This window comes from Sebastes umbrosus, chromosome 12 (assembly GCF_015220745.1).
Source record: "Sebastes umbrosus isolate fSebUmb1 chromosome 12, fSebUmb1.pri, whole genome shotgun sequence".
Lineage (NCBI taxonomy): Eukaryota > Metazoa > Chordata > Actinopteri > Perciformes > Sebastidae > Sebastes > Sebastes umbrosus.
Window position 1 is genome coordinate 31,469,461 of NC_051280.1, and position 22,578 is coordinate 31,492,038.

The window sequence follows — 22,578 nt, forward strand, 5'->3', positions numbered from 1 at the left end:
CGTCCTCGGTCGAATTCAGACTACCGCCACCTGCTGGCATGGAGAGTTATTTCCTCTCACGGAGGCGCAGAACGTACATGGTAGTTGGTCGTCAGCTATAGTCTTTGCGGTGTGTTCAAATGCAACTTGTCGGCCAAGAAAAAGACGACGTGAGGCGACGCAACAGTCGGCCTTCATCACCGCTAGTTGTTTGATGTCTGCTTGGTGTGTCTGGGCCTTTACAGATGTCTTTTTTACAGTGGTGGTTTCTGGTGACAATGCTTTTTGGACCACAGGGGGATTTTTTGCTGCAATACTGCGAGTGGCCACTGGAAGCAAGACTACAAGCAAGACTTATTATACATCCATGGTCTGACCTCTGAGCAGGACTGAGCTGTGACAAACAAGAAGAGAGCTACTCTTATGATAGCCTGTTTTAAAGTGTATTTTAAATGTTAAACTATGAATCTCAGGTGGCGAAGAAAATGTTGTGGAATTAAACTTAAGAAGAAAAATCCACTTTTAACACTGTTAAAAAAAATCAGCTAACTGAAATGGACGACCAGCCAAACACAATTTAGACAATGTTTGTGTTGTCAAGTTATTTCCAGAAGCAGAAAATCTCAAAAATGTTTGAGAGACTCAAAAAAATAATGGTAAAAAAGATTTTAGCGTCAATTCCTCAAAATCAAAGAGTGAGGGCATCTCTCTTGTTCTGCACTAACATTTACCAATCATAGAAATCAGGAGATTTAAGTAAAGCAGAAAGTAAATGGCAAGTTATCACAGATTAACTCCTGAAAACTAACAAAATTGACGATATAAAACTAGTGGATTTTTCCTTTAAAGCATCAGACTGCCTTTCTTGTCCAAACATAAATCTGCTGTTAGTGGAACAGATTACATTACTCACTTATCTAACTCCTCAGTGTGTGTTATGTCTCATCAGCGGCATAGAGGTTGTTTTTTCTCTTTTGGATGGCGAGGAATCGCTTCCACACAAATGTGTTGTGCGTATATTGGTGGCGGTAAATTAGAGAGCATGACAGATGCAGTAGACAGTCTGGGGGAGGTCAGACTAAATACTGACGGCCAGTAGACTCAAAAGGCGGCTGTTAAAAGTCTATAATCTTATCTTTCATTGAGTCATTGCTCGGATCACGTTGGTTACAACATGTGACAAAAAGATTCTGTAAACTTTTTAAAGCCACCTTTTAAGCCTGCAGGATGCGAGTGTTTGGTGCTCCAGAGAGACAGACTTTGGGTGGAGTTTCACCGTGACATGGAGGTCATTTCTCCTGCAGCAGCGCAGGGATGTTGATGTTCCAACCGATGGCCTGCCGGTCAAAGCCACAGGTGAACAGGTTGCAGGAGGTGTTGTCTTCACACCAGGCGGAGCAGCACACCATCCGCCGGTGACCCTGAACCACGACAGACAACACAGCAGCAACTGTTAAACACTGAGGACATGTGAGGTGTTATGAAACATAGTAATCTGATTACAATATGCATATTTTTGACTAAATCTATATGCTTGTATGTATTTAATTTCTCCTTTTTTTGTCCTTTTCTTGTCTTTATTTTGCCGTATATGATACACAACAAAGATCCCTGGCCGGACTTTAAAGGAACAGTTTGTAACATTTCAGGGGATCTATTAGCAGAAATGTAATATAATATTCAGAACTATGTTTTCTTTAGTGTGTAATCACCTGAAACAAACAAAAACAACTTTTTTTCACCTGTTCTTAAGTCATAAACACGGAAAGAAAACAATTTAGATCAGGCTTAGAAAATGGCCTCTCAGGGCTTCCGTAGATACCTCAGAAATAGCATTATCCAGTCAGCAGACATATCACCTATTAGTCAACTATTAAGTTTCAATTGTTTTCATTGATACTATTATACAGTGCAGATGAATGATGATGTTTTTCTAAATGTTAAGTCTCTATTTTAGAGTCATAGTCATAATGAATGGAAAGGTTTGTGTGCTGTGTATGGAAGCTGTGAGGGGCCAATCGGAGACCCTTCCTCCTCCACTGACTGACCTGTCTGTTGCTTCGTGGGAGTCGAGCCAGTCGCACCCCGGACATGTCGAACAGCCGGACCTGCCGATTGTCGTGAGGAAGAGCGATGATTTTCTGACCCACCGACACGCTGATCCTGGACACAACAGCAGCAGGACGAAAGAGGTCAGATTTCAACTGCAACACATGCTGCTATACGATACACAATATACTATTACACATCTTGTTTACAGCTCACAGACCTGTTGACAGCGGAGTCGGTGCGGATGGTTGCTATGGGCGACCTCATGTTCTTCAGGTCCCACACTTTGACGGTTCGATCGTCGCTCCCAGACACCACGTTGTCGCCCACCGTGAACACAGCAGACGTCACCGTGCTGCCAAGGACAAGAACACAGGTTTGTTTAGACTGGAGGGAGGAGAAGGAAACCCTGAACATCTTAATTATTATGATGTTTTGTTTTAACCATATTTATTTCCGCAGCATTTCCCTTTTAATACTTATTAAGCTGAATATTGAGTATATTGTTTTATACAGTAGAAGATTGCTTTTTTTTTTTCATGTGTAGCTGTTACAACCAATGTCTTATCGACCCCTAGTGGCACAAATAAAACCAACATGTAATTTCAATTGTAGTACATTTAAATTTTGTTCACTTAAATATAATAAATAATAAAGTAAGTTCAACAATAATAAATCAATGTCAAAAGAGATTAAAGCCATAACTGAAAAGCTATAGTTTACTACCAGTCCCACAATACACACCTCAAAACTTTCAAGTTACACTTATAGTTTTTAATTAAATTATCAATACTTCATTTGTGTGTGTGTGTGTGTGTGTGTGTGTGTGTGTGTGTGTGTGTGTGTCACACTGACTCAGTGTGTCCCTGGAACACGTTGACAGAGTGGATGGACGGGTCTCTGAAGTCCCACAGTCTGAAGGTGGTGTCTCTGGATGAGGTGACCACCAGACGCTGGGTGGGGTGTGTGCAGCAGTGGGTCAGCTCCTGGTCATGGCCTGAACACACACACACAATGTTAGCACAGAGAAATCTCAAGAAATCTCCAAAACTCCCTTTTAAAATGGCAAATTAAACCTTTTTACATTTCTGACACAACACGTAAATAAATCAGCTTTAAAGATATCGGTAGTTTATCGAGAGTGTAACATTCCCTTCATCCTACCGGTGAGTGAGTGGACAAGCTCCGAGGTCTCTACGTCGTATAGGTTGGCCGCTCGGTCCCAGGACGCCGTCACGACCTGTTTGCCCCCCACAAGCCAATCGGCGGCGATCACCACACCCTGATGGCTGCGCAGAGTCGTGGTCGCCATGCGGATAGAAGGGCAGTCGTTTGGACCCTCGACCTCGCCGTCGGCCTCATCTTTATCTGAAAAGTCCACGTCGTCTTCGCAGGGTGTCTGCTGCTGACGAAGGAATACAGTTTCAGAAACAACTATAAGATCTCCGCCAGGTGGGTCTCCCTCTGCGCTCCCAAACAAAGAAGAGTTCTCTCTCCCGGCTCCCTTACGGTCAAGATGGCGGCGAAGATAACAAAAACGTATTGGGTATCATAACATATAACATATAACATATTGGGTATGGAATTAATCTGCAAATGCTCCAAGTCAAATTAGACCAAACTTTTCGATGGATGTCAGTTTTGTTTTGTTATTTATGATTATTTTTTGGGCTTTTTTGCCTTTTAATGGAGAGCGACAGTGATAGATATGAAAGGGGGAGAGAGAGGGGATGACACGCAGCAAAGGGCCACAAGTCGGATTCGAACCCTGGGCCGCTGCAGCAAGGACTGAGCCTTGCTACATGGGGCACCTGCTCTACCAGGTGAGCTACCAGGGTGCCCCGGATGTCAGTTTTTGAGCCACGTCAAAGGCCAAAATGTGGCCTGCAATAGACTAGATAAGGCTTGTTTTTAGCCTAGCAGATTGCCGGAAAGGCCTTTTACTGTTGAAGCAGATGTTGATCACCTGCGGCTCCTACCGGCCGGTTAAGAGGAGTGAGGAGTCAGCGGTCAATGACGCTATAAAACAGTCAATAAAATAGGTTTTTCAAAAGTGCGAATCGCTGTCAGATATGTGCAGACAAAATATGAAACTGATGGGTCCACTAGTATGCGAGATTAGCCGTGGACAGACAGATGCACACACACACATGACTGAACACATGATCTCCCCAAAGGCTTGCGTTTGGCGGAGATAATAAAAGGTCCAAACTTAAAGTAAATCAGGCGCTCAGTAACACACACAAACAGGTTTGTGGTGCTGTTGAAGCTTACACTGATATCAGCAACAGGCTGTGGAGTCGGCAGCTGCACCATGTATCTCCAGATGTGAGCTGTCTGGTCTCCAGAGGCTGAGGAGGAGAGGGACGAGACAGAAAGACTATTAGAGTCAAGATGGCCCTTCCTGAAAACATCACCATAAGAAACAGCGTCTGACTCTGGAGATGGTTTCCCAGCGCTGGGACACCAATATTTCATTCAGATTTTATTATTCCAGCTGTGGAAGCACTACAGCTGCTGCAAGTTAATAAATGTACAGGAAAAACCACCTGCTGTGTCTGCTACCACCGAGAGTTTTAAGGATGTTTTAGTTTTGGATCCTTACCTGTTAGAGCCATCTGTTCAGTGGGGTGGAACTTGATGGAGTTGACTGCGGAGACAGAGACACAGATGCTTTACGTCACACCATAATAGACACTGTTAACTCTGACCTTCAATTTTCTGATGGTCGCTTCCAGTTTGCCTTTTCTGATGAGTTAAAAGGGAATTAATATATTCTGAGGAGAGTACTTAAAGTTTTCTAATAATGTGCTCAACATATATTGGATTCAGAAAACAGTCTTGTGTCTGTGAACACAGTATTAGTGAATTTAATTTGATCTTTTCTTATAGATGTACTTTACGTTTCTAACTGTACCTGATCCTTGATGGCCCATATATTTGAGGAGGCACTTTCCCGTCTCAATGCTCCACAGCATCGCAGAGTGGTCTGTTGAGACACAGTACAGGAAAAAAATATAAGATTTAGAGGACATTTAGATTTAGAAAACATTTTAACTACTGTCTACATTCAACAGTGGTTATACAGTGCATACCTGATGTATGCAGACTGTCTGAATACAGAGCTTCTGAAGTTAAATCTAGCATGAAATTAACCGCTCTCTCAGAGTGGATCGATAACAGTTAAATAAATAAAAAAGATATTTCGATTTAGAAAACATTTTAACTACTGTCTACATTACATACAAATGGTTATACAGTGCATGCCTGATGTATAGAGACTGTGAGTTTCTGAAGTTAAATCTAGCATGAAATTAACCGCTTTCTCAGCGTGGATCAATAGATGTTTAAAAAAAAGATATTTAGATTTGTTAACAGTGTGAAAACCAGGAATACTGGTTACAATCCCACCTCTGACTGAATACAGTCAGAGGTGGGACCAAGTCATTGTTTTGCAAGTCACAAGTCAAGTCTTAAATAGTCCTAACCAAGTCATAATGTGCTCTTCACCAAATGTAACGCCATTTTAACAACAGAGTAACTGGCGCCGAGTGGCGTTCAGTAACGTAACGTTAGTTCTTCATGGTTTTGTCCTGCAACTTGATTGGATGCTTTAAAGTTAAAGTCCAGGTCGAGTCTAAAGTCATCAAATATTAGACTCGACTCAAGTCCAAGTCATGTGACTCGAGTCCACACCTCTGAGAGTGAGCCAATGAGATGTGTTAGAGACAGAAAACAAAACATTAAGCCAGGGAGAAAACTCATTGTAGGAAAGAAATTGATGAAAATGAGTGAGATACCTGCAGAAGCAGTCCCGAGCACCACAGGCTGTGTCCGGGTTACGCTCAGGTCCCAGATGCCATCTCTGTGGCCGACATACTCCCTGACCAGCTGGCACACCGCTCTGGACGTGGTCGCTTTGAAACTGGACACAATCTGACACCGACAACAAACTCACGTTAACACAGAAGGAAATCACGGTACTGAACCGATCCAGGGTTCCTACACACTTTACTCCTCAAAATGGCATCTTCTGCATCCGTTTGTTGGTATTAAGACTGATCTATCAGTGATTTCAGCATTCCCACACGTCAAATTAGTGACTTTAAATGTCAATGAAATTGTATCAAATCAATTAATCCATGTTTTGCCTGGAAATGATCAAATTTAAATATTTCAGACTTTTGCAGAGCTGTGTAGGAACCCTGGTCTGATAGAGGGAGGGAGCGGGTCAGCAGAACTGAGGAGCTGCTCAGCAGGGTCCTTGTAGTATGCCAGTGCTAAGAAGCTTTGGTTATTCATATCAGTCCTGGGTTCAAGAGGTTTTACAAAAGAAAAAAAAAATGTATTGGTATTTGTTTTAAGCTCGTTTTCAGCACATGCTAAGGTGGGGTCGCCACCAATCTGATGCTCCAAGTGCTTTAAAACAAACACCACCAATGACCAGTCAACCCAGATCTGGTATCAACACAAATGCAGACACATTAAGTATCATTACTGCATTTATCATACCAGGATTACTATAAATGCAAAAACCGCAAAGAAAAATCTAGAAGGGGAAGAAGAGGGAGCAAAAAATACAGTGTTAAGGTGAGACAAGAAATTGATCAGTAATTATTATCAGTTGTATGAATGTTTGATCAAAGTGTTTACATTAAAGATGGGGATGATACAAACTGGACCCTCGGTTCGTTTTGGGAACAGACCACTAAATAAGTTCCAACTGAAAGGAAGCAGGAGAGCATAAAGACCGACATCAACCATCCGAAAAATAAATCTCAGGCTACACATAGAACAGAGCAGATCCTTCAAATTTTTGATCTGTTAAAAATATATAAAAAAAATCAACAAATTATAGTCAAAATAAAACAGATAAAATTGACACTGTATGGAAAATACCATTGTTAAGCATGGTGGGAACCAGTGGTTGCTGGTTGTAAGCAAGCAACACGGCAGATTCTCTTGTAAAAAAAAAAAAAGTTAAGTTACTGTTTGTCAGAAACGCAAATGCATGGTGACAACGTGAAAATGAACGCTGACTCTGGATGGACAGTATTTTGTGTACTGAGAGTGATGATGGATCCAGAACAAATGAAGCAACATGCTATATTAAAAAAAAAAAAAAAAAAAGAAGCAACAGGGACAGGAAGGTTTAAGGAAACGCCAAGCACCGCAAAGAAATAAGCTGAGCGGCGAATCTAACGCACCCAGCAGGTTAAAGCTCTACAGTTTGTAGCTTCAGTGTGCAGTCTGCCATAGCCACATCAAGATTTTGCTTGTGTAACCTGGAATATTGGCTGATATAAGCTTATCACAGATATATTGGTACTGGTGTATATGTTGACTACTAAGTAAAAAGACAACCAGACAAGGCACAGGAAGTGCATTATTATCATAGTGTCGGAGATGTGTTGGTGTTTTTGTTCCGCTGCTTTGCATGGAACGGACACCCGCCCGCCCGCTCGCTCTCCTCCCCGGCTCTCTGGAGCTCTGTATCCCGCTGTTGTCTGGCAAAGGCAGCGGTGCCAGCGGCACAAAAGGTCCCTGGGGACCGCCGGTACCATAACCTTTTATTTTGATGTAAATAAAAATGTACCCGACTTAATGAATATGTATGATACTACTGACATTCATGTAATATTACGTCACAACGTCTGCTGTAGTAGATGTGGGTTTACTACGTGTTTATTTGCATATAGAGCGGGGAAGTGAGATCGGATCACAAGTAGTTACTCAAGACGTATGTGGAGACGCATTCTAATGCCAGGTGTGAACAGACATACTTAAAGCTGTCCACTTGTGATCCGATCACTCAGGTCGCATGTTACTGCCAGGTCCAAACAGGGACTAGTTCAAATTGGGACTATGGCAGGCTACTAGCGGTAGCCAGGTTGCTATCGCAAACGCCAGCAGCCAGAAAACGAACCAGGAGCCAAGACCGGCCAGAAACAAACATCTACGTTAGCTAGCATAGCTAGCGTTAGCCATGTTGCTAAAAATTGCTAATGCTAACACTAGCAGCCAGAAACATCTATGATTCATTGTCCGTTTGATAATCTCAACAAAGAACACATTTTCTTCCTGTGGCCTTTCTAAAAATGAGCAGTGGTGAATCTTAGCCTACTATATTCTGTTATATTCCTGATCCGGTTTGTCTTTGTGACAGCGGCATCAACAATTATACCACTTGGGAACGCTAGCGGGGGAAAAGTTGCACTACATCTGATAAATCTCTCTTAACAGATACAACTAAAGAGGTATCAACTACTCTAATCTCAGTGAAAGTCTGTGTTAATCTTAAAAGGATTAAAAAAAACAACAATAATAATTTGAAAAAGAAAAGCAAAATCTGATATGGCCGTGCACTTTTCAGCAGACCACACACTCTACATTGATTGAGCAATGATCTAAAGCAGCCAACGGATGCTCCTCTACCTTAACTATTTTATTAATCAAGGCACAAAAAGCATTTTGAGGTAACAGCTGCTTCATGTTAAAGATGTCTCCATAGTGTACCATTATGTGAATGCCGACAAGAAACTAAATGAAAGAGATGCAACTGAGGTGCAACTGAAAAAAGCCTGTTAGTGAGATAATAAAAGTTGTGTTTTATCTCACACCAGAAACTGATAGAAAAGCTCAAACTCCTACATTTGAATGACCAAGTCTCTTGGGGAAGGGGGAGTGTCGACCCCTTGGCTGGGCTGTTCATGCATATTGGCACACAAGGGGGAGAAAGCAACAAGTTACCCATGAGTCTCCACCCCACAACTCCCAACTGGTTACGCTGAAGTTGCGGGATCCACCTACTCTGGCATGGCAAGAGTTTGAACGCGGCTACGAGCAAAAAGGTGGGGGAAAAAACACAGCAATTCTTCTCTTTAACATTGAAAAGTCAATCGATGTACACTGACGAAAACACAATTTACCTTTAAAATAATTTTGTATTCTACATTCCCCTGATACAAGTCAACAGCTTACAAATCAACATTTTCTCAAAACATATACACACACCTATAATATCTACAACGACAATTTACAAATTTCTGGATCATAATTAAAAAAATAAACAGTATTACCTTGCTTGTGGAAGCCTTGTAGGTCGTCTTTAGTTTTTGTGACAGCTGGCTTGTGCTATGACTCGCTGTGTAATAAGAGAGAACAAGAGAGATCATGTAGACGTTTCACTATTTAAAATATTTTATACTCTTGAAATGCAAATGCCCATAAACACGAGGGGATAGTGAGATGTGTCCCACCTTTTGTTTTCAGTGCTCCTTTGGCTAAATCCGCCCCTTCGAAAGTCTGTCCTTCCGCGGCCAAACGATCGTTCAGCGTTTCGATTTCTCTGCGCACTGAGAGTCAAACAGATCACGTGTTAACAGACTGACAGCAATGAAACCGACTGCACTCTGCACTGCAACATTTAGCAGGTTTCAGCGCCGCCATGTTCAGTCCAGATTACTTGCCATGGAAGAGCAGGAGCTTATAAAAGCCTATCGGAGAGGCTCAGGTCTGACAAAAAACACATTGTTGTGTCATTGTTAGCTGGCTAGCAAGTCCAGTATAAGATACTTGTTCCACGAACAGACATCATGGGAGATTCTGAAATTATCCTGCTTAAAAAGTCCTGCAATGGGCAGAAATCTATAAAGACCGAGTGCCAGCATTGACACCAATGATGCTTCATGATGATCATGAACATTTTTAATTGATTATCAAAATAATTTGATCCACTAATCGATTAATCCACTAACCATTTCAGCCTTGTGTGTATGTGTGTGTACAGATGTATTAATGTGAAGTAAGCTGAGGCTGAAAAAAAAAGCAAAAATTGACAGACAAAGCATAAAAGGGATGTGAAATTTCATATTGACTCAGCACGAATCCCTTCTCCACTTTTTCTCCAATTACTTTATAGAAGTCACTATTTTTGATGAATTTTATTTAGCATATTCTGTATGTTCTCTTCAGCCCAGATGTCAAGCAAACATCAGTCAGTCCTCTCCTACTCATGTTAACCTGTCGTTCACCTGTGTCCATCTCAACAAATGCCGGATAGGCAGCCTGCCATTTGGAAACAGTCGCTTGGAAACAGTCCCGAGACCACCTCTTGAAAGTGGTCTCAGACCGGCTGTTTTGGTTCGCACCAGAGTACGATTACTGCGTTCACAACCGCCAAAACAAACCGCTCCAGAGTTTGATTAAAACTGACTAAATGTTGACTTGTGAAAGCGCCCTAAGAGACCTACTTTTATCAGAATTTTTTTTCTGACATTTTTTCAGACTTTTTTTCAGACATTTTTCAGATCTTTTTTTCGGACATTTTTCAGATCTTTTTTTTCGGACATTTTTTTAGATCTTTCTTTTAGGACAATTTTTTCAGACATTTTTCAGAACTTTTTTTTCAGATCTTTTTTTTCGGACATTTTTCAGATCTTTTTTTCCGGATATTTTTCAGATCTTTTTTTCCGGACATTTTTTTAGATCTTTTTTTTCGGAAACTGTTTCCGACATTTTTTTCCGACATTTTTCCGATCATTTTTTCCGACTTTTTTTTCGGACCATTTTTTTAGATCTCTTTTTTGGGACATTTTTTTCAGACATTTTTCAGATCTTTTTTTTCAGCCATTTTTCAGAACTTTTTTTCAGACTTTTTTTGGGACATTTTTTTCAGACATTTTTTCCGGACATTTTTCAGACTTTTTGTTTTGGATATTTTTCCAGAATTTTTTTTGGGACATTTTTTTAGACTTTTTTTTGGACATTTTTTCAGACATTTTTTTCAGACATTTTTCAGATCTTTTTTTTCATACTTTTTGTTTTGGACATTTTTCCAGAATTTTATTGGGGATTTTTTTTTTAGACTTTTTTTTCGGACTTTTTCTTTGGGACATTTTTTCAGACATTTTTTTTTGGACATTTTTTCCGGACATTTTTCCGATCTTTTTTTCCGACTTTTTTCAGATCTTTTTTTCGGACCATTTTTTAGAACTCTTTTTTCGGACATTTTTTCTGACTATTTTTTTGATCTTTTTTTGGGACATTTTTTCAGACCGTTTTTTTGGACATTTTTTCAGACATTTTTTCCAGACATTTTTCAGATCTTTTTTTCAGATTTTTTTTGTGTTGAACATTTTTCCCGAATTTTTTTGGGGACATTTTTTTAGACTTTTTTTTGGACATTTTTTCAGACATTTTTCCGACTTTTTTTTCGGACCATTTTTTTAGATCTCTTTTTTCGGACATTTTTTTCAGACATTTTTCAGATCTTTTTTTCCAGCCATTTTTCAGAACTTTTTTCAGACTTTTTTTGGGACATTTTTTTCAGACATTTTTTCCGGACATTTTTCAGACTTTTTGTTTTGGACATTTTTCCAGAATTTTTTTTGGGACATTTTTTTAGACTTTTTTTTGGACATTTTTTCAGACATTTTTTTCAGACATTTTTCAGATCTTTTTTTTCAGACTTTTTGTTTTGGACATTTTTCCAGAATTTTTTTGGGGATTTTTTTCGGACTATTTTTTTGATCTTTTTTTGGAACATTTTTTCAGACATTTTTTTTGGACATTTTTTTGGACATTTTTTCCGGACATTTTTCAGATCTTTTTTTTCAGACTTTTTGTTTTGGACATTTTTCCAGAATTTTTTGGGGGATTTTTTTTTTTACTTTTTTTTCGGACATTTTTTTAGATCTTTTTTTTCCGACATTTTTTCCGACATTTTTTCCGGATATTTTTTTAGATCTTTTTTTTCGGATATTTTTTCAGACATTTTTTCCGGATATTTTTTCAGACATTTTTTCCGGATATTTTTTCAGAAAGTTTTTTCAAACATTTTTCAGATCTTTTTTTTCGGACATTTTTTTTGATCTCTTTTTTCAGACATTTTTTCTGGACATTTTTCAGATCTGTTTTTTCAGACTTTTTGTTTTGCACATTTTTCCAGAATTTTTTTTGGGACATTTTTTTAGATCTTTTTTTACAGACTTTTTTTTCAGATCTTTTTTCAGACTTTTCAGATATTTTTCCGACTTTTTTTGGGGGATTTTTTTTAGACTTTTTTTTAGATCTTTTTTTTCTGACATTTTTTCATACATTTTTTTCAGACATTTTTCTGATCTTTTTTTCCAGATATTTTTCCGACTTTATTTTCTGACATTTTTTTAGACTTTTTTTTCAGACATTTTTTTAGATCTCTTTTTTCGGACATTTTTTCAGACATTTTTTTCAGACATTTTTCTGATCTTTTTTTCCGACTTTTTTTTCAGATCTTTTTTTTGGGACATTTTTCAGATCTTTTTTTTCAGACTTTTTGTTTTGGACATTTTTCCAGAATTTTGTTTGGGACATTGTTTTAGACTTTTTTTTGGGAAATTTTTTTAGATCTTTTTTTACAGACTTTTTTTTCAGATCTTTTTCGGACAGTTTTTCAGCCTTTTCAGACATTTTTCAGATATTTTTTTCAGATTTTTTTTTCGGAAACTTTTTCAGACATTTTTTTCCGACTTTTTTCAGATCTTTTTTTCCGACTTTTTCCCGACTTTTTTTTTCGGACCATTTTTTAGATCTCTTTTTTCGGATGTATGAGTAAAACTTTCTAACTTACATTCCAGGTTTTCTATGTAGAGGTTTTCAAACTCCCTCTCGATCTGACTGAACAGGTCCAGCAGATTGCTCCTCAGAGACAGCGGCAGTTTGGAGTCCTGCAGGGAAACAAAAGGAGGACATTAAACAACCTGGAAACATCAGTTTAGTGTGTGAGGCTGGTGCTTCACTTCAAATACTGAGTAAAGGACTCGTTTTAGTGTAAGTGTAGGGATGCAACTAACAACTATTTTCATTATTGATCTGCCAACTACTTTCTCAAATGATCATTTTGTTTATATGTCAAAAAATAGTGAAATATTTAGTTTCCCAGAGCCGGAGAAGGCGTGTTTATCTCACACCCAAATATGTTCTATTTAGTAACATTTATGACAAATAAAAGCAGCAAATCCTGACATTTGAAAAGCTATAACTGGTTAATGATTGCCGCTTTTTTTCTTGAAAAATTTTAATTGATTATAAAAAATAATTTGATCCACTAATTGATTAATCCACTAACCATTTCAGCCTTATGTGTATGTGTGTGTACAGATGTATTAATGTGAAATAGGTTGAGGCTGAAATAATAAAAAAAATTGACAGACAAAGCATAAAAGGGATGTGAATTTCTTGGCAGTCAAACCAATGAAGATTGTGAGCCCCTATTCTAGATCATTAGACCGTACTGTAACCTCAACATCATGGGTTTAATCTCTTAAAATGCAAATGTACAAAAAACCTTAGATACCGCCAATAGCAAACATATTACTGCAACAAAGCAGAAGAAAAGACTCTTATAACACAGTAAACACTTTGAGGAAGGAAATAAGAGTGAAATAATCAATAAAAGTATTCAGAGGTAAAAAGGTTATGGAGAACAGCGGCTGTGTTGGTGTCTTACAAACGCCAGAATGTGTTTTTAGCACCTGCAAACATGGACCTTAAACTTTGGTCTGTTGGCTTTAAGATGCAAACACAACATTGATTGTACCACTGTGCAAATGTTTCAGTTAAAAAACAAATTATGGACAAGATCCCATTCATCTTATTGATGAAAATGGGCCCATTTACGTATTCAAAACTCACATATTGCTTGTGGTGCGATATGTACCATATACATGTCATATATGTATTGCAGTAGTGAGTAAACAGTTTTAACATTTCTGCAGTTAATAACATCATTTATTACAGACAGTCTGTGACGGGGTCGACAGCACAGACACAAACAGGAAGTGGGCCACGTCTCCTCGAGGCTTTGTCCAATCATGATGAAACTGCTCAGTGTGTCTTTGTACCTGAGTGCAGTCGGTGTACTCTGCATAATGCACTCTTGCTTGGGCTGAATTGCTGCTCGCAGCCATATTTTCTAAAGGAATCAGTCAAGTGTGCTGCTCGCATTCACAGGCTGATGTTGGCAGCAGAAAGGTTTGTGCACACAGAATGAAAGCCTGAAGGAGAGGAAAGGCTGCAGCATGGAGAAAATGTACATATATGCATGTTGCATAAAGCCTTATATACACTGTCAACGGCTGTAGATCACTTCAAAACTTAAAGTATGTGGAGCAACTTATTTTGGAGCGTTTGCTTGTTTTATTCGTTCAAGTTCATTTAAGCATGTGAGAGTAATTAAGACTGAACCAAATATCTGAAATGAGACGCCTGAAAATTTCGATTCTAAATCAACTACAGGACACAATACTAAAACACATTTATGTTTATAGGTAGGAGCGTGTAGATTCAGATGTATGATAGAAGTCCCAAATGCTATAAAATCTTTGCATACACACCAGACTGATGCTCATATTTAGCTAATTTCTTCTTGTGTTTATTTAAGGGAAATTACAATCCATTATCCACATATTTTTGTGCATTATTATGATCGGTGACGACAACATTTTACTTTAAGAGGGTGCAACAAGATGACGCAATTAAAAAAGCACAAGTCAAACCTCCAAAATGGGAAAACCTGATATGGATGGTAGATGCATTTATATTTCATCCTTCTGCTGCCCATTTTTCTTCTCTTGAGTGGATGTTTGACATTTAAATCATGTTTTATGGACGTCATGATTTAATCTCTAAGCCTGTTTTCCATTGCACTTTGTCTCATTTTCTTTTAATCAAAACACCAACTTTTCCACCTCAACAAATGTCAGCTTTTTTCCACTCAGGTTTGTACATCAATTGATAATGCACTTGGAGAATATACCATATAATCATAGAGTCTGTAAAAAATCTGACATCTGGAAATACAGCAAACAGTTGCAGACAAGTGTATCATGTTTAGTTAAATTTACAGAACTGGACATTTCTTTCTTCTCTCTCTCACCATCAACATCTCATAACGACAGGTTACTAAACTGTCCAGTGAATTAAAGAGAATCGCGTGATCTTGAGTTACAAGCCCTGATTTGTTTTGAAACTGAACGGTGTGGATGCAACTGCACTAAATACAAAATACAATCAAGTCTAATCTTTCACTTTAGAAAAAGAAAACCTGCTGTTAGTGTGATTGAATCCTAAATGTTGCAGGAAAATCACATTTTAAAAAAGGGGAAAGGATATACTGATTCGAAACAGAGCAATCACTCTCAGAACCACCTCCTCTAAATACTAATCAAACCTAAACTACACCAGTAAAGCTAGCTCTAAAACTATTTTGGGAGATACACTACTGTCTGAAACACTAGACACCTGAAACTTACCTCCATTCTGATGAGGGACTCCAGATTATCAGAGGACTGGGACCAAAAGGGACCAGAGTGACAAAACAAAAAGTCATGAGGAAGAGATTACACTGTTGCATCTCGTTTGGTTAGAAACAGCTTCTTGCAACTGGCCAAAGATCACAGATCACAGGGGGGTGTGCCAGGATTTTTGAACCTCTCTTTTGGTTTATCTTATAACAATAAAGGATCACGCCACCAATTTTACACATGAAGCTCAGTTTACTTGCAGAGTACTACGGAGCCTTAGAAAACAGAGAATAATGTCTTCTGTGGAGGACCTGAGGGGTCAACGTTGGCAACCTCAGTAGTGTTCAGGACGTACAAATTTACAGGTGAAAAGCCCCTTCCGTTGGATCCCATGGGACCTTATTTCTGAAAAAATATGAACGGTAGTCAACGTAGAGGCACAAATATTTTTTTGATTCCGTTTGAATTGTGCCATGAGTCACACATTATGATGTTTATCAATTTAAAACATAATTTTGCAAGTCAAGAAAAGTCACAGTTTGTCGTAAAACTGTTGAAGTATCAGACTGTGAAAAAACGGAAATAGAAAGACGACACACACAAAAGTGGCGTTTCCCAAAGATGGTTTCATTCATTTTAGGTATTTTATCACACTGATGTATGTTCAAGTGTTCATTTCCCTGATAAATTTGGTTTTCATTAGTTATTTGATACTATAAAAAAGAGGGTGAGACGTCATGACTGGCAGCTTTGAGTCTCTCTAGCTGACAAGCAGCAGTTTGTGATTGGTTTGGGTGGGTGACCTCGATAACGCGGCTCCACCACCCGATCATTACTACGCAGACTCTGGCTCCAAATAACGTCAAAATCTCAAGATGGCAGCTCCCGTGTCCGGGATGTTTTGGCTTTACCTCTGTATGGTGGGAGGAAGTGGAGACGCGTCATCCATCTTTATATAAAGTCTATGATAAAAATTCACCAAGCTTAAACTAAATAATATAAATAAGTGGAATATAGCCAGTCTTTGATTCAGTGGCTCTCACTACCTTTTTTTTCTTCTTCTTGGTTTCAGATCATCAACTCCAGGTCACTGTGTTTACCCAGCATCCCAGGAGACATTCAGTTCCTTATTAGCAAGCCAGATTGAAACCAGCATGGCTCTCATTCCAGAGAACCAGGAACAAGCACCACCGATCTAACCGATCCACCTGAGCAAAGTGCAAAGCCTCTTCTGAATCCATCTGCTTTAACCACCAAGTTAAAATAACCTCACGGCATTCGTGTTGTAATTGTAGCACGCTTAAGCCGACAACAATATAAACCATTATGTGCCCTCTAAATGGTGGCATCAAAACCTAATTGGCTTAGGCTTACCACAAGAGTGCTTACGGGTGCCAACAGCAACGGCAGCACAGCAAGCTAATGATGGCAAACAGGAGTGTCGTTTGACACTTCCAGAGGAGCAGCTGGAAGTTCCGGGTGGTGATTCTAGTGGTTGTTACCTAGACATTTAGACTTTTAAATACTAGTTTTTTTGTGTATTTTTAGTTGTGTAAATGGTCACCTGTCCCTCCAGCATGTCTCTCTGCAGGCCGGAGCGCTCCTGCTCGGTGCTGTTGGTCCTGCGGATGGACAGGCTGTGGGACTTCCTCTTCTGCTTGGCCTGGCGGGCGGCGGCACTGCTCCCACTCTCCACCGGCATCCCTCCTTTCAAAGCTGATGTAACCAGTCTGAAAGCACAAAATCACAGGAAAGAAGGTGACCAACGGGCAAGAGAACAAATCCTGGTGGAAATAATCTGGGTGTGAGTCCTTCACTTGAAAACTACACTCAGTGGAAAACATAAAGACGGCTGTGTTGCACTTGGCAGTGGTTGTATTTGGCAGCTTCCTCGTGTGAATGTGTGAGATGACAAAGCGAATGAGTGTGAAGCAGAGTGGGTACCTTAAGGTGAAACATGAGTGATTACTGGAACAGAAACTGAGACGTGTGGAACAATATCAGAACCTTTTTCTTCCTATATTTTTGCTGGAGAGGGCTGAAATGTTCAGCTATATGGCAACAAAACACCTCTACCAAATCTAGTTAATATTCATCACATTGGACTGACATTTTAAATAGGCATTTAAATGTTTTAATACGGCAGCAATAAATCATTATTTTCAGTGAACAACCACGATAAGTTCGTAGAGCCCATGTTAACATCTTCAAATAGCTTGTTTTAACCAACACACAATCCAAATTAAAGATATTCAACTTAAGGATGCAACTAACGATTATCTTTATTTATTCTTTTAATTAATAGATTAATTGTTTGGTCTATAAAATGCCAGACAATTTCAGAGCTCAAGGTGTTGCATCAGATGTCTTGTTTTGTTCAACCAACTGCCAAAAAACCCAAAATATTCAGATTACTATCATTGCCTATTTTGGATACATACTTATATATATATATATAAAATAAAAGTAAATAAATAACGAAGCATTCGAATAGTGATTTGGAGGATGAATACCATGGCAACGCTTTGAAGCTTTGAGCCCTAAAATATACTGTTATTCCGTTAATATATGGACGGCCCACCCAAGGTACAGTCTACGTGTGAGAAACACTGCTCATGTTTCTAATGGTTTTTACATTTACATTTATGTTTCACAAAACAAATATATTTTTAAGAGTTGTACTGAAGTACTGAAACACTGTTCTTATTGAGTAGGTGAGTTGTAGAGCAGCTAAAAGGCTTTTGAAGCAGTTATTTAAAAGAAATAAATATTTTTCATGGGAAGGAAGGTTATATTAAAGTTTGTTTCATTCAAAGACAGTGTAATGAAATGCTGAATGGCTTTAAAAGAGCTCAGTTTCAGACAGAGGGTAAATACCGGCATATTCAGGCAGACAGTATGAGGAAAATAAAGTTTTTTTGAACATTACAGCATGTAAACATGTTCTAGTAGAAACACAAAATACAAGTATGAACCTGAAAATGAGCACGATATGGGACCTTTAAAAGAAATAAATATTTTTCATGGGAAGGAAGGTTCTATTAAAGGTCGTTTCATTCAAAGACAGTGTAATGAAATGCTGAATGACTTTAAAACAGCTCAGTTGTTTTTTATTTATTTATATAATGAAGAGGTCTTTGTTTCCCTGGCACAAAAGGGGCACAGTAAAAACAAAATAAACATCTGTTTAGGCCAAATTGTTATTTTAATCATTGGTATCTGTGCATCCCTAGTAACTGGAGTTAAATAATTATTTAACAAAAAAAGCCTGTAGGTTGTAAGTTGTCATACTATAATATGTATGTATCATAATACCTGTTAAAAGGACTGTAAATCTCTTATTACAATGACACACAGGACTCAGCTCATCAGAGTATCAGGATGGAGAGAGTAATTTTTTTGGATGCTCATATATCACAGTTTAGTTATGACACAACATAAGCCTGGCTCCAGCTGTCACTAATCTTATGTCCTTGAGTTGACATAAGAAGGTCTCTGGACACATGAATCAGGGGATTTTCTTTCTACCACCAGCCAGCCTTTTTTAACCAGTAAAGAAATAACATTACTGCTTCTGTTAAAAGTCTCTTTGTGCTGAATAAAGAGACTGCCTTGTTTAGCTGTCAGACACACAACTAACTAAGGCTGGTAGTTAGTTCCTCTTGCTGTCTGAGGGCAATGAAGAAAAACAACATTTACCGTGTATTTGGCAGGTGGCAGGTGCTAATTCCATTCCCTGCACACAGGACTCAGCTCATCAGAGTATCAGGATGGAGGGAGTCATTGTTGTGGATGCTCATATATCACAGTTTAGTTATGACACAACATAAGCCTGGCTCCAGCTGTCACAAATCTTTTGCCCTTGAGGAGACATAAGACGGTCTCTGGACACATGATTCAGGTGGTTTTCTTTCTATCATCAGCCAGCCTTTTTTAACCAATAGAATATAATAGAATAGAAAGCTTTATTGTCATTGTATTAAATACAACGAGATTCAAAGTTTGCCACTTCTGGTCAGTGCTTTAAAACAAATACTTGACAAGACTAAATGAGGCAGATAAAACATATAACAGGTCAAACACACACGCAGTTATAAAGCAAATAAAACAGGTAAAGTAGATGTAATAAATAAATATAAACAAGTGTTACACTAGAAGTATAAAATATAAAAAATAGATGTAATGTAAACAGAGGTAATTGCACTTGTAAAATAGGTAAAATATATGTAATAAATAAATATAAACAGAAGTGTTACACTAGAAGTAGAAAATATAAAAAATAGATGTAATGTAAACAGAGGTAATTGCACCTACAAAATAGGTAAAATATATGTAATAAATAAATATAAACAGAAGTGTTACACTAGAAGTATAAAATAGGTAAAATAGATGTAATGTAAACAGAGGTAATTGCACCTACAAAATAGGTAAAATATATGTAATAAATAAATATAAACAGAAGTGTTACACTAGAAGTATAAAATAGGTAAAATAGATGTAATGTAAACAGAGGTAATTGCACCTACAAAATAGGTAAAATATATGTAATAAATAAATATAAACAGAAGTGTTACACTAGAAGTATAAAATATAAAAATAGATGTAATGTAAACAAAGGTAATTGCACTTGTAAAATAGGTTAAATAGATGTAATAAATAAATATAAACAGAAGTGTTACACTAGAAGTATAAAATATAAAAATAGATGTAATGTAAACAGAGGTAGTTGCACTTGTAAAATAGGTAAGGTATATGTAATAAATAAAATGTAAACAAAGGTAGTTGCACTTGATGTATGTATATTGCATCAAGGATATATTGCACAGAAATGTATTCACATTCAGTGTATTAATATTGCACAGACAAGAAAGATCATTACTGTATCTGTTAAAAGTCTCTACGTGTCTCTATGTGCTGTTTAGCTGTCAGACACCTAACTAACTAAAGCTGGTAGTCAGTTCCTCCTGCTGTCTGAGGGCAATGAAGAAAAACATTTAGGCTCCATTGAATTGCTGCACATTTGGAGGAAAAATACAAAACCTGAGGAGTGAATACAATCCCCTGACAGTACGTGAAGGTGAACAAGTGTAGAGACAATGTTATTCGTATTACAGCTGCACCGTTAAACACCGTTAAACACCGTTACACACCGTTAAACACCGTTACACAGCGTTACACAGCGTTACACAGCGTTACACACCGTTACACAGCGTTAAACACCGTTAAACACCGTTACACAGCGTTACACACCGTTACACAGCGTTACACAGCGTTACACAGCGTTAAACACCGTTACACACCGTTAAACACCGTTACACAGCGTTACACACCGTTAAACACCGTTTCACAGCGTTACACACCGTTAAACACCGTTACACACCGTTACACAGCATTACACAGCGTTACACACCGTTAAACACCGTTACACACCGTTAAACACCGTTACACCGCGTTACACAGCGTTACACACCGTTAAACAGCGTTACACACCGTTACACCGCGTTACAAAGCGTTCAGCTCAGCAGAGCAGAGCGACCGTTATTATCCTCCGTTAGCTAGCAGGTTTCACACCGTTAGACAGCGTTAAACACCGTTACACCGCGTTACACCGCGTTACAAAGCGTTACACCGCGTTACACCGCGTTACAAAGCGTTACACCGCGTTACAAAGCGTTACACCGCGTTACACACCGTTACACCGCGTTACACCGCGTTACACACCGTTAAACACCGTTACACACCGTTACACACCGTTAAACACCGTTACACACCGTTACACACCGTTACACAGCGTTACACAGCGTTACACAGCGTTACACACCGTTAAACACCGTTAAACACCGTTACACAGCGTTACACACCGTTAAACACCGTTAAACACCGTTACACAGCGTTAAACACCGTTTCACACCGTTAGACAGCGTTAAACACCGTTACACCGCGTTACACAGCGTTACACACCGTTAAACAGCGTTATACACCGTTAAACAGCGTTACACACGTTACACCGCGTTACACCGCGTTACAAAGCGTTACACACCGTTACACCGCGTTACAATGCGTTCAGCTCAGCAGAGCAGAGCGACCGTTATTATCCTCCGTTAGCTAGCAGGTTTCACACCGTTAGACAGCGTTAAACACCGTTACACCGCGTTACACACCGTTAAACAGCGTTACACACCGTTACACCGCGTTACACACCGTTACACCGCGTTACACACCGTTACACCGCGTTACACCGCGTTACAAAGCGTTACACCGCGTTACACCGCGTTACAAAGCGTTACACCGCGTTACACACCGTTACACCGCGTTACAAAGCGTTACACCGCGTTACACCGCGTTACAAAGCGTTACACCGCGTTACACACCGTTACACCGCGTTACACACCGTTACACACCGTTACACCGCGTTACACCGCGTTACACCGCGTTACAAAGCGTTCAGCTCAGCAGAGCAGAGCGACCGTTATCATCCTCCGTTAGCTAGCAGGCTAACAGGCTAACGGTCAACACAACCAGCCCAATAAAAACACGGAGATACTACTCACCAGAAAGTCTACACACACACAGTTTTATTCCGGGATATTGTGGGATGTGTCGTCGTTTCTAACATGTTCTTCAAGGTGTGAGAAAGCAGCAGCAGCAGCAGGTTTAGTCCAGAGAACCGTGTTGACAGTTGACTGAGATCCGTTAAGTGACGTCACGACACATAACGAAGCCAATTCCGGCCCCGGGGTTTTTCACAATAAAAGACGATTGAAGACAGCGTAGAAGACCATAGTCCATTCACAAATGGTTAGTTTCTTGTTTTCTTGGGTGTTTTAACCATGGTTATTACATGACAGCATTTGAAACAATTAACTTACTTTTAAATGGCGTCTTCCTCTGAATTCGGCTTATTAAGAACTTACCAAAGCGCTTCAAATTAGGAAATACTACTACTACTACTACTAATACTACTACTACTACTACTACTACTACTACTACTACTACTAATAATAATAATAATAATAATAATACAACTACTACTACTACTACTACTACTACTACTAATAATAATAATAATAATAATAATAATAATGATAATAATAATAATACTTATACTAATACTAATACTACAACTAATAATAATAATAATAATAATAATAATGATAATAATAATGATAATAATAATAATAATAATAATAATAATAATAATAATAATAATAATATCAAATATATATATAAATATTCAAATTAGGAAATAGGAAATAATAATAATAAT

General features: G+C 38.6%; 1 protein-coding gene across 4 annotated transcripts; it reads right to left on the reverse strand.

The window, feature by feature from the left end:
- Positions 1–280: 280 nt before the first annotated feature.
- LOC119498883 (WD repeat-containing protein 37) lies at positions 281–22,027 on the reverse strand. Of its 4 annotated transcripts, none has more exons than XM_037787984.1 (15): positions 21,863–22,027; positions 16,876–17,041; positions 12,638–12,734; positions 9,288–9,383; positions 9,108–9,172; positions 8,779–8,865; positions 5,829–5,964; positions 4,946–5,017; positions 4,634–4,678; positions 4,303–4,379; positions 3,193–3,430; positions 2,884–3,025; positions 2,249–2,383; positions 2,028–2,142; positions 281–1,400 (listed from the first exon to the last, which is right to left on the reverse strand). In XM_037787984.1, the coding sequence occupies exons 2-15, from the start codon at positions 17,011–17,013 to the stop codon at positions 1,269–1,271; spliced, it is 1,575 nt and encodes a 524-aa protein (XP_037643912.1). In that variant the 5' UTR covers positions 17,014–17,041; positions 21,863–22,027; the 3' UTR covers positions 281–1,268. The 4 variants fall into 4 exon arrangements, with proteins under 4 accessions (XP_037643912.1, XP_037643911.1, XP_037643914.1 ...); XM_037787983.1 differs by having other exon boundaries at positions 3,193–3,433; XM_037787986.1 differs by lacking the exon at positions 8,779–8,865 and having other exon boundaries at positions 21,863–22,026.
- Between the last annotated feature and the right edge of the window lie 551 nt (positions 22,028–22,578).

Coding starts and splice junctions, on each gene's coding strand:
- LOC119498883 (XM_037787983.1), bottom strand. CDS start 17,013: ATGCCGGTGGAGAGTGGGAGCAGTGCCGCCGCCCGCCAGGCCAAGCAG. Junction 12,735..16,875: donor GAGACATGCTGGAGGGACAG/GTGACCATTTAC, acceptor GTTTCCCTGCAG/GACTCCAAACTGCCGCTGTC. Junction 1,401..2,027: donor TCCCACGAAGCAACAGACAG/GTCAGTCAGTGG, acceptor GTCGTGGTTCAG/GGTCACCGGCGGATGGTGTG.